Source organism: Zymoseptoria tritici, chromosome 1 (genome assembly GCF_000219625.1).
Source record: "Zymoseptoria tritici IPO323 chromosome 1, whole genome shotgun sequence".
NCBI lineage: Eukaryota > Fungi > Ascomycota > Dothideomycetes > Mycosphaerellales > Mycosphaerellaceae > Zymoseptoria > Zymoseptoria tritici.
Genome location: NC_018218.1, coordinates 1,427,859 through 1,439,076, shown reverse-complemented (window position 1 = coordinate 1,439,076; position 11,218 = coordinate 1,427,859). Strand labels below are relative to the sequence as shown.

The 11,218-nt window shown below is 41.5% G+C and overlaps 2 protein-coding genes across 2 annotated transcripts; one reads left to right on the top strand and one right to left on the bottom strand.

Moving 5' to 3' along the window:
* Positions 1-5,426: 5,426 nt before the first annotated feature.
* Positions 5,427-5,896, bottom strand: MYCGRDRAFT_78241 (uncharacterized protein; the record flags this gene model as incomplete). Its single annotated transcript, XM_003855987.1, is given in 4 exon segments — positions 5,427-5,624; positions 5,644-5,646; positions 5,666-5,757; positions 5,780-5,896. Coding segments are annotated over 2 exon segments (159 nt in total), but the record flags the coding sequence as incomplete, so codon positions are not given.
* A 1,670-nt stretch (positions 5,897-7,566) lies between these two features.
* Positions 7,567-11,146, top strand: MYCGRDRAFT_98268 (chromatin-remodeling ATPase; the record flags this gene model as incomplete). The annotated part of the gene is made up of 3 exons (XM_003857575.1): positions 7,567-10,081; positions 10,160-10,963; positions 11,021-11,146. The coding sequence occupies 3 exons, from the start codon at positions 7,787-7,789 to the stop codon at positions 11,144-11,146; spliced, it is 3,225 nt and encodes a 1,074-aa protein (XP_003857623.1).
* Between the last annotated feature and the right edge of the window lie 72 nt (positions 11,147-11,218).

Here is an 11,218-nt window from a genome sequence, read left to right as displayed (position 1 = left end):
TTCAGATCCATACCATACCCCTTTCACCGTATGTCATGTCTCCATGAGCCAGCACTTTACATCCCGACTTCATTCCCACCGTCTCGACATGATCTTGAGTGCCACAGTACGTTCTTGCTCAGTCATGTCAGTCTCTTGCACGGCCTCGGCCAGAGATATGCTCCATCCGTTCTGCCTTCGGTATTTCGGGCAGCCCGAGGGCGGGGACTTCCAGGTTCGAGTGTTGCTGACTCAGCTTTCACGTCTCCATCGCCAATGTGTTGTGGATCATCAGACTAACCATTAGTGAAGTGCACGTGACTAGTGCTAAGGCATTCCTACACATAGATAGCTAAAGTAAGAATCTTATACTTAAGATTCTCTCTGCATAATAATATATACCTGCTAATTAGAGGTCTTCTTCTACTTAGCTTAAGTCTAATTATAATAGGTTATAAGCCCGGCGTAACTACTACATACTTAAGGAAGAATTGTCTGTTCTAAGCGCAGCTACTAGAACCTTACTATATACTATTTAGATAGTTAACTAGCAAGCCGAGAAAGAGCTAGTTATAACAACAGCTGTAATATAGGCTAATAAGTTTAAGACTGCGAAGGAGAATAAAGTCCTAAGAAAGGGAAGTAACTTCTTAGACTAGTTAAGGATACTTAAAGCAGCCCTTATAGATAAGGAGGTATTAGGCTATGTCTTTTATAACATTCCCTAGTACCCTGCCTAACTAAAGCTAGGAATTAAAGTTAGATATCCCTCTCTACTAACTAAGGAGAGTACTACTTTATCCTCCTAAGCTCTAACTCCTTCCTAAAAAGAAGGAGGGGACACTCTAGTAACAGAACCTATTCTAACTAGTAGACTAAGACTAACTCCTCTCTAAGTCTAGTATAAGTATAACCTAATTGCATATAGGATTATTAGCAAAAGGATTAACTAATCTCTAAGGCCTAACTTTAGGGATATAGAGAAGATAGCTAAGGAACTATATAATACTATTGCAGCTACCTATAAGCCTATTATAATTATAAACATTTATAATAGCCTAAGGATTCTTAGAATTAGTAATATTAAGATTTAAGGAACAAACACTTAGAAGTACTGTAAGGACTTCTAGAAGTAGTATTACAAGTACATCTTTATAATAGAATAATACTCTAGGTCTAAGAACATTCTAGTCTTAAAGCTTACCTTTAGTAATAAGCAGATTAGGCTGTTCTTTATCTAGGGCCTCTACTATTTAGAATACCTAAGAAGCTAGAGATAATCCTATTATATTAAGAACATAACTCTTAAAGAGCTAATTACCTTATTAATTAAGGAACCTCCTTTATAGATATAGAGGATAGTAGGAGGATTTAGGGGTGCTGCAGTAGATAATAATTAATATACTAAGTGTACCTATTATATTTATACAAATGTAGATTACTTTAAGAAGTACCCTAATAAGGCCCTAAAGTCCTAGGTATATAAAGGAAAAGGAGGATCTAATAAGGATAAGAAGAAGTCCTAAGATAAGAGCAAGAGATATAATAAGAAGGGAGGAAAGGATACTATAGTAATTAAGCCTATCTCCTCTTCTAATATAGGCTTAGGCTCTAATTTAGACAGCTTATTTGCAGGAGTAGCAATTACTACCGCTAGAATATAAAGGAGTAATACTATTATCTAGGATTCTAGTATATTATACTACTTCTTTAATAATAAGTCCTAGTTCTTAGACCTTAAACCCCTAGAAACCCTAATTAGGTTCTCTTAAGCTATTAGATAAAATATAGTTACATACTTAGGAAGTATAAGGATTATAATAAAGTATAAGGGGAATAAGTTAAATATTACCTTATAAGATGTATTATACTCTCCTAACTCTAATTACAACCTTATCTTAGCAGAGACTCTTTAGCTAAAGTGTAAGGTCTACCTAGACAGGCTATCTTTATGTATTCTAAGAAATAATAAGAAGATAGGCAAGGTTTAGTCTACTTATAATATTCTAATCCTCTAGAATGCAACTATCTCTCTCCCTAAGGGGAGTACTAAAGTTGCTTCTATAACTAATAGGAATATGTCCTATCTAGCCTTTACTATGCCTAAGGCTAATATAACAAGATAGCACTAGAGACTAGGCTATATAAGGAATAAGATTCTTAGTATAACAAAGGCTTAAGTCTAAGGACTTAAGCAGATTAATATATCTACACTTAAGCACTATAAGCTATACAAGCTTGTAAGGTTATAGAGAGTAGTATTAAGAACTCTAAGACTAATACCTTAATCCTTATTAGATAAGGTCTATATTAACATTATAGGACTAATCTTTCTACTAGATATCTTTAGATATAAGTATATCCTTATAATTACTAATGCAAAGTTAAGAAAGAGATAGGCTATCTTCTGTAAGCTTAAATTATAAGCTGCACAAATTATTAAGAAATAGACTACTAAGACATTTAACTAGTATAAAAAGATAGTTAAGATCTAGTTCTTAGATAGAGGAGGAGAGTTTAATAATAATAATCTAATTATATTTGTAGAGAATAAGGGACTAAGATAGGATTTCTTAGCTCCCTATACTCCTAAGTAGAATAGAATTATAGAATTATCTAATAAGGTTATCCTTAATAAGGTAAGAGTAATAATAATTAACTCTAGCCTACCTCTCCCTCTCTAGAGTTTTGCAGTTGCATATATAATCTTCCTTACTAATAGGCTAGTATGCCTATTAACTAATAAGATTCCTCTTTAGGAATTTAATTAAGATCTTAATACTAGAACTCTATATATTAATCTAACAAAGGTTAGGAGATTTAGATGTAGAGCATATCTGCATAATTAGGGGAGACCTAATTTATAAAAGTTCTATCCTAAAGTAGAGAAATACTAGAATCTAGGATTCTAGGAGAATACTTTAACTAACTATATAGTTTAGAAGTTTAAACTATCTACCCTTACTAGGTTTTAATACAAGATTATAACCTCTCCTTATATAATATATAATAAGGATAAGGTATATAACATAATACCTGCTACCCTAGACTTCTAGGAGGAGAGTTTCCTACAATTAATATAACCTATTACTATAGAATAGGAAGTCTATACTATCTATACTAAGGATTAAGATTAGGGCTAGGATGCCTAAGGGCAAGATACCTAATCTCTTACTACTTCTTATCTTTAAGAAGTAGAGAACATATTTAATACTATATAGAGAGAGAGAAACTAAGCCTCCCTTTTAACATCTTAGGGGGAGCAAATATTAGGTTAGGACATATAGTCCTAGGATAACTAATATAAGTAGTCTAAGCCTAATTAGCTAAAGGCTACTAAGTATAAAGAAGCCTCCTAGCTAGCTTAGGGGAAGTATATTTCTAAGGAAACAGGAAGTCCTAAGGGATTCTAAGGAAGTCCTAAGGGATTCTAGAAGTAGGCTAATGCCTTATTAATATAGTTATAATATTAAGCATTAATAGAGAATTGCCCTAAAAGGGAAGACCTCTAAGATTATGCTATAACTCCCTTTCTAGATATTTATATTATAGGAAAGAGGAAAGTAGGAAGAAGCCCTAAGAGACCTAAGAAATTAGGTAATAAAGTAAGTCCTAAAAGCTTAGGCATATTTAGACTCTTAAGAAGTAGAAGATTAGTTATAAGAAAAGACTATAGCAAGATCTAGAAGATAGGACTTAAAGTAACAAATCCTAATCTATCTAATCCTAAGATAATTAAGGAAGCTCTCTCTAGATCTAACTATAAGAAATAGGAGAAAGCTATTATTAAGGAAGCTAAGTTACTTAAGTCTATAGGATGCCTTAAATAGAAACTTATTAGTACCCTCCCTAAGGGGAGAGTCCCTCTTATAGGGAAATAGGTCTTTAAGATTAAGGTGCTCCTAGATAGAACTGTAAAGAAGTATAAGGCTAGATAGATAGCTAGGGGATTTATATAAAGGAAGGGACTTAACTATATTAATACCTTTGCTCCTACCCTAAGAGCTATAACAAGGAGAATACTTCTGTCCCTCTTAGTTAACTTTAGCTAGAAGAGGAGACAAGTTAATATTAAGACTGCATTCCTAAATCTAAACCTAGATAAGCAGATCTTTATTAAGCTACTAGAGGGAGCTTATCTCTTTAAGAAAGATGCCTATAAGTATATTATATATATTAAGAAAGGACTATATAGGCTTAAGTAGGCAGCTGCTCTTTAGTACTACGATACTATAGACACTCTCTAAAAGCTTAGTCTATTAAGAACTATTAGTAATACTTGCCTCTTTTAAGGGAAAGGCATCCTTATTCTCCTTTATATAGATAACTTCTAGATCTTTAGATAGTTAGACTATAAGATTAACAAGCTAATTAAGGGATTAGAGCAGAAGTACATAATTAAGGTTATTAATACTAATATCTTCCTTAGACTTTACCTAAAGGAAGGAAAAGATAGCTCTATATCTGTCTCTTAGGAATACTATTCTAGAGACAAACTTTAAGGATATAGTCTTAGTAATGCAAAGAGTGTTAAGTACCCCCTTAATACCCTCCTTAAACCCCTCTAGGATAAGGGAATAAAGGAGGACTATAATCTCTTTAACAAGATTATTAGGGAACTGCAACATCTATTAAACTATACTAGACTAGATATTAGTTTTGCTATTAACTACTATGCAAGGTTCCTTTAGAACCTAGGACCTTTATATATTTAGGCAGCTAAACATATCTAGAGATATATTACAGGCATAATTAATAAGTGCCTTATATATAGGAAAACTAAGAAGCAAATTTAGATTAAAGCATTCTTAGACTCTAACTTTGCTAGTAATCCTAGCATATCTAGGTCTACCTTAGGAATACTCTTTAAAATTGTAGGAGGCCTAGTTGTCTAGAGATCTTAACTATAAAAAGAAGTAGTACTATCTAGTACTAAGGCAGAGTACCTCTCTCTTACTAAGGCAACAAGAGAAGTAAATTAGGTAAGGAATTTTATTAATAAGCTCTAGCCCTTTACCTAGGCTAAAAGCATTTCTACTATCCTTATTAAAGTAGACAATTAATTAGCTATTAGCCTTATAGAAAACTATACTAACTCTAAAAGATTAAGATATATCTCTCTTAGGAACTATTACTACAGAGAGCAACATAATAAGGGGAGTATTAAAGTAGAGTTTGTAAGGACAGATATATAGCTTGCAGACTGTCTAACAAAACTAAAATTCCTAAATACTATCCTCTAATATATAGATCTATAAATCTAGCAAAAAGATACTTATGTGTCTATGTTAGGCAGCTAATATAGACATATAAGAGAGGCTAATATAGGAATTAAACCTATAACCTTCTAATTTGTAGTTAGAAATTATACTACTAGACTAACTAGCCCTTAATAAGAAGAGGGAAACTGCTCTTATTGTTTGTTTGTTTTTGTTTGTTTGTTTGTTCCATTTACGTCCTTTAGGAGTCCAAGACTATGTAGGACGGCCTTGCAAGCAAGGCAGTAGATCTATTTACAATCAAATTCTTTCAGTATTCTTTGACCTTAGGGGAAACCCCGTGCCTAAGGCAGGACCTGCAAGCAGAATCTGCCGAAGGACTTCAAAACAGCGCAAGACAAAGGAAATCAAACGAGTGTCGTTGTCTGCAGCCGGGGCTGCAGAAGTCTACAGCCGGGGCTGCAGAAGTCTACAGCCGGGGCTGCAGAATTTTCGCGCCAAGCTTTTTGCAGAATTTTCAGCGGATCCTTCCGCTTCGCACGCACGCTGCAAATTCGAAATGCAGTGCAAAAGCAGTGCAAAAGCAGCTGTCCAACTCGCTGTCTTCTCTTGTCCTCAATATGCCTTTGTAGAACTGTATGCCGCTTCCAAACGCATACAGCTACGCAGGTTGATCGCAGAGTTGTGGATTCTACCGAGTTCCAGCTCTTTAAAGTGCATGTATGCTTCCTTTCGAGGGCAACGACGTCTCTACTAGAGAAGGGACATGCGATTTCGATTCGGATTTCGAGGAGGTGCGCGTATAGGGCAGAGTGGACTGCTTCTTCTCGTTCGTAACGTAGGGGCTGTTCGTTCGAATCGTGCCGTTGTTCTGTTGTGGCTTGTATTTCGATGGGAGGCGTACCTCCAGGTCGTGTTGTTGTTGTTGTAAGGGAAGAGGGATCAACGGCCTCTCCAATCCTCCTGAGGAAACTTGGCTCTGCGATAGTATCGCAGGTTCGTAGCCGGCACCGCGTACAGGTGTTCCTCGTCGCCGGCCGAAACTGCTCTTAAATTTATGCCTTAATACCTATATTCCTACCTAAGAAGGATTCCCTCCCTAGAATTATACTATTTTATTTGTTATAAAACTAAGAAGCATAATACTTAGAACACTTATTTTATTCTTATTTGTATAAAGGAAAGGAGGCAACTATACACCTCTACAAAAGTATCTAAGAAACTATAAGAAAAACACCTAGCTAAAGGAAAACTTTTTTATAAAAACCTAAAAGCATTAGAGTATATCCTAGAACCTGTAGCCTGCCCCCCTAGACTATTACTAAAAGACTAAGCTAATTCCCCTAGAATCTTAACTTAAAGCCTAGGAGAATATTAGTTTTTATTAGGGAAGAAGGGATTTTAAGGAAAATATATATAGGATGCTATGCTACTAACTACTACTTTATCTCTGCCTTATTAGAGCTTAATATTTAGCTAAGAGGAGTCTAGTTATAGTATAACACAAATCCCTAAGGATTAGGAGTTGTTAGACTAGGGTAGTTTTCTACTAGGAAGGCCTACTCCCTTAGGTTATATAGCTCCTTTATTACTATATTAATAAGGTCTGTAGTAAGGAGATCCTTATTAAGCTTAGCTATAAACTTATTAAAGTAAGCTATAAAAGAGAAGGGACCCTAAGCCCTAATATTTACTTTATTATAGTATCTATTTATCTCTCCTCTAATAAATTAATATATAGTCTAATATACTATAGAACTATCTTTATAGATCTATAAGAGATCTCTACTATTAATAGCTCTTACTTTATCGATAACTTGCTAGAAGGTTTTCCTAGGAATAGAGAAAGCTGCTCTTCTTCTAAAAGCTATAGCTAGTAATATAAATTGTGTTATTAATAGCTATAAGGGATAGATAATAGATTAGCTAATAAATTAGCTAAATAGATAAGAGGTATAAATTATAAAGTAGAGGAATAAAAAAGCTAGAAGAAGATGCTTTTTAACAAGCTAAAGCCGAGTATTAGCTATATAGTAGGTAAATACCTGCTATATTTAGGTAACAGATAGCTCGTAATAATGCAGCTGCTAATAGGGGAGTATTGTAGATTATTAGACTAACTATTAGTAAAGTGCACGTAACTAGTGCTAAGGCATTCCTACACACAGATAGCTAAAGTAAGAATCTTACACTTAAGATTCTCTCTGCATAACAATATATACCTGCTAATTAGAGGTCTTCTTCCACTTAGCTTAAGTCCAATCACAACACAATGACCCGCTTCCGCATAAAGCTTAAACGCGAATGTTTAGCAAACGCTTGCCCTTGCCCTCTCTCCCTGCTCCCCCACAACTCTGCTTCTACATCACACATCTACCGCCGCGTGTTCGATCCCTCCGATCATCGACAAGTCCTACGCAGTCATCTTGCACGAGACAGCCAAGCCGGGAAAGCGCGAATACACGCGAAACACACGCGCAGACACCCTCGTCCTGAAGCCGTGAGCGAGGACTCCGACGTACCCGGCGCACGAGGCGCAATTCTCTGCTCACTCTCCACACGCACGCACACTCGACTGAAAGTTCAACATGAGCGGTACACAGGCGCTCGGTGCCGGCGATGGCAGCTTGCCGGACGCTATGATGCTCGACACACCCGACTACACAGACTCCGAGTCAAACCCCACAGGCACTGCGAACAGTGTAGCTGGTGATGCAGCACCTGACGGCCGAAAGCGACGATGGGAGGGCAACACGCTAAGAAAGAGCGTACTCGGCAAGAAGCATGACCAGCTCGGCGCCAGCAAAGAGGATGATTCCATTCGGAGATTCAGATATCTGCTTGGATTGACCGATCTGTTCCGCCACTTCATCGACACGAACCCGAACCCGAAGATCCGCGAGATTATGGAAGAGATTGATCGTCAGGACGCCGAAGAAGCCGCGAGCACAGCAGCAGGCAACAAGCGCAAGGGTGGTGCAGCGAGCGAGAGGCGGCGGCGGACCGAGAAGGAAGAAGATGCGGAGTTGCTACGACAAGGAAAACAAGAGGGCAGGACCGAGCAGACACTCTTTCGTGAGAGCCCGCAGTTCATCCAGGGCGGGGAGATGAGGGACTACCAAGTGGCTGGTCTGAACTGGCTGATCAGCCTGCACGAGAATGGTATCTCTGGTATTCTCGCCGACGAGATGGGTCTCGGAAAGACTCTGCAGACTATCTCTTTCATCGGATACTTGCGCTTTCTCAAGGGCATCACCGGCCCACATTTGGTGGCTGTCCCGAAATCGACCCTCGACAACTGGAAGCGCGAGTTTGCCAAGTGGATTCCCGAGGTCAATGTTCTTGTGCTTCAGGGCGCAAAGGAAGAGCGAGCGGAGCTCATCCAGGAGCGCCTCGTCGATGAGAACTTCGATGTGTGCATTACTTCATACGAGATGATTCTCCGCGAAAAGAGCCATCTCAAGAAGTTTGCATGGGAATATATCATCATTGACGAAGCGCACCGCATCAAGAACGAGGAGTCTTCCCTTGCCCAGATCATCCGCATCTTCAACTCTCGAAATCGCCTACTCATCACCGGCACACCACTTCAGAACAACCTGCACGAGCTGTGGGCTCTGCTCAACTTCCTCCTCCCTGACGTATTCGGTGAAGCCGAGGCTTTCGACTCGTGGTTCAGCAGCCAGAGCGACGATCAAGATACTGTCGTCCAACAACTGCATCGTGTGTTGCGACCCTTCCTGCTACGTCGTGTCAAGAGCGATGTCGAGAAGAGCTTGCTACCGAAGAAGGAGATCAACTTGTACGTCGGCATGAGCGAGATGCAGGTCAACTGGTACAGAAAGATCTTGGAAAAGGACATCGACGCTGTCAACGGGGCTGCAGGCAAGAAGGAAAGCAAGACTCGACTGCTCAACATCGTCATGCAGCTACGCAAGTGCTGTAACCACCCATACCTCTTCGATGGCGCCGAGCCTGGTCCACCATACACAACCGATGAGCATCTCGTCGACAACGCCGCAAAGATGGTCATGCTGGACAAGCTGCTGAAGCGCATGCAAGCTCAAGGTAGCCGTGTGCTCATCTTCTCGCAGATGTCGCGTGTCTTGGACATCTTGGAGGACTACTCGGTCATGCGTGGCTACCAGTACTGCCGTATTGATGGTTCTACTGCCCACGAGGACCGTATTGCGGCGATCGACGACTACAACAGGGAGGGCTCAGAGAAGTTCCTCTTCCTGCTCACGACTCGTGCGGGTGGTTTGGGTATCAATTTGACCTCGGCTGACATTGTTGTCCTCTTCGACTCGGATTGGAACCCGCAAGCCGATCTTCAGGCCATGGACCGCGCTCATCGCATTGGTCAGACCAAGCAAGTACACGTCTTCCGTTTCGTGACCGAGAACGCGATCGAAGAGAAGGTCCTGGAGCGTGCGGCGCAGAAGCTCCGTCTTGATCAACTGGTCATCCAGCAGGGTCGTGCACAACAGCAGGCCAAAGCGGCCGCATCCAAGGATGAGCTGCTCGGCATGATTCAGCATGGCGCTGAGGTCATCTTCGAGCAGAAAGAAGATGCTTTCAACAATCCTGGTGGATTCTCCGACGGTGATCTCGACGACATTCTCCGCAAGGGTGAAGAGAAGACTAAGGAGATGAACAAGAAGTATGAGACATTGGGGCTCGACGATCTGCAAAACTTCAGCTCTGAAGCCGGAGCGGCTTATGAATGGAATGGCGAGTCCTTCGTCACCAAGAAGAAGGAAATCGGTCTCAACTGGATCAACCCAGCCAAGCGTGAGCGCAAGGAACAGTCGTACAGCATGGACAAATACTACCGCAACGCCCTCGCCACTGGAGGCCCGCGACCTGATCCGAAGCCCAAAGTCCCTCGCGCGCCCAAGCAAATGGCTATGCACGACTACCAATTCTTCCCGGCCCGTCTCGGCGATCTTCAAGAGAAGGAGACCGCCTGGTTCAGGAAGGAGAACAAGGTTCCAGCACCACTTGCCGATGGCGATGAGGACACCGAGGAACAGCGCAAGCGGGACCAGGAGCTCGAGCAGACTCACATCGACGAGGCCGAGCCATTGACCGAGGAGGAGATCGCCGAGAAGGAGCAGCTCAGCACTTCTGGCTTTGGGGACTGGAACAAGCGCGACTTCCAGCAGTTCATCAACGGCAGTGCCAAGTACGGACGTAACGAGTTCGTCAGCATTGCCCTGGAGGTGGACTCAAAGACGCCGCACGAAGTTCGGGATTACTCGAAGGTGTTTTGGAAGCGCTACAAGGAGATTCACAACTGGGAGAAGCACATTCATGCCATCAAGGAGGGAGAACAACGCTCTGCGCGTGTGCTTCAGCAGCGTGAACTCCTCAAGAAGAAAATGGCCATGTACCGCGTGCCACTGCAGCAGTTGAAGGTGAACTACACGGTCAGCACCACGAACAAGAAGGTCTACACTGAGGAGGAAGACCGATTCCTTCTGGTCATGCTCAACAAGTACGGTATCGATACTGAGGGCTTGTACGAGAAGATTCGTGATGAGATTCGCGAGAGCCCTCTTTTCCGATTCGACTGGTTCTTCCTCTCGCGCACGCCGCAGGAAATCGGTCGTCGCTGCGCTACGTTGATCACCACCGTCACTCGCGAGATGGAGGGTGGCGCCAACGGCAAGGAGAACGGCAAGCGTGGTGCTGATGAGGAAGAAGAGGAAGAGGTCGAGGAGCCGGTCAAGAAGAAGGGTCGCGTCTCGACTGGTGCGAAGGTGAGATTGCGCTTTGATGATGCGATCTTGAATGAGAAGCTGACATTTCAACCACAGAACAAAGCCGTCAACGGCGTCAAAGGCACTCCCAACGGCAACTCTCGGGCTGCTAGCGTCGACACAGTTGGCTCTGGTGGTGGCTCGAAGGCCAAGACGAAGGGTGGTCGCAAGTCGAGGGGTTGAAGAAAAGCATTGCTTTTCGCGGTAGCGGTTCAAGGTGTTTCGGGCGTAAAAAGGGGTATGATATGGCCGGTC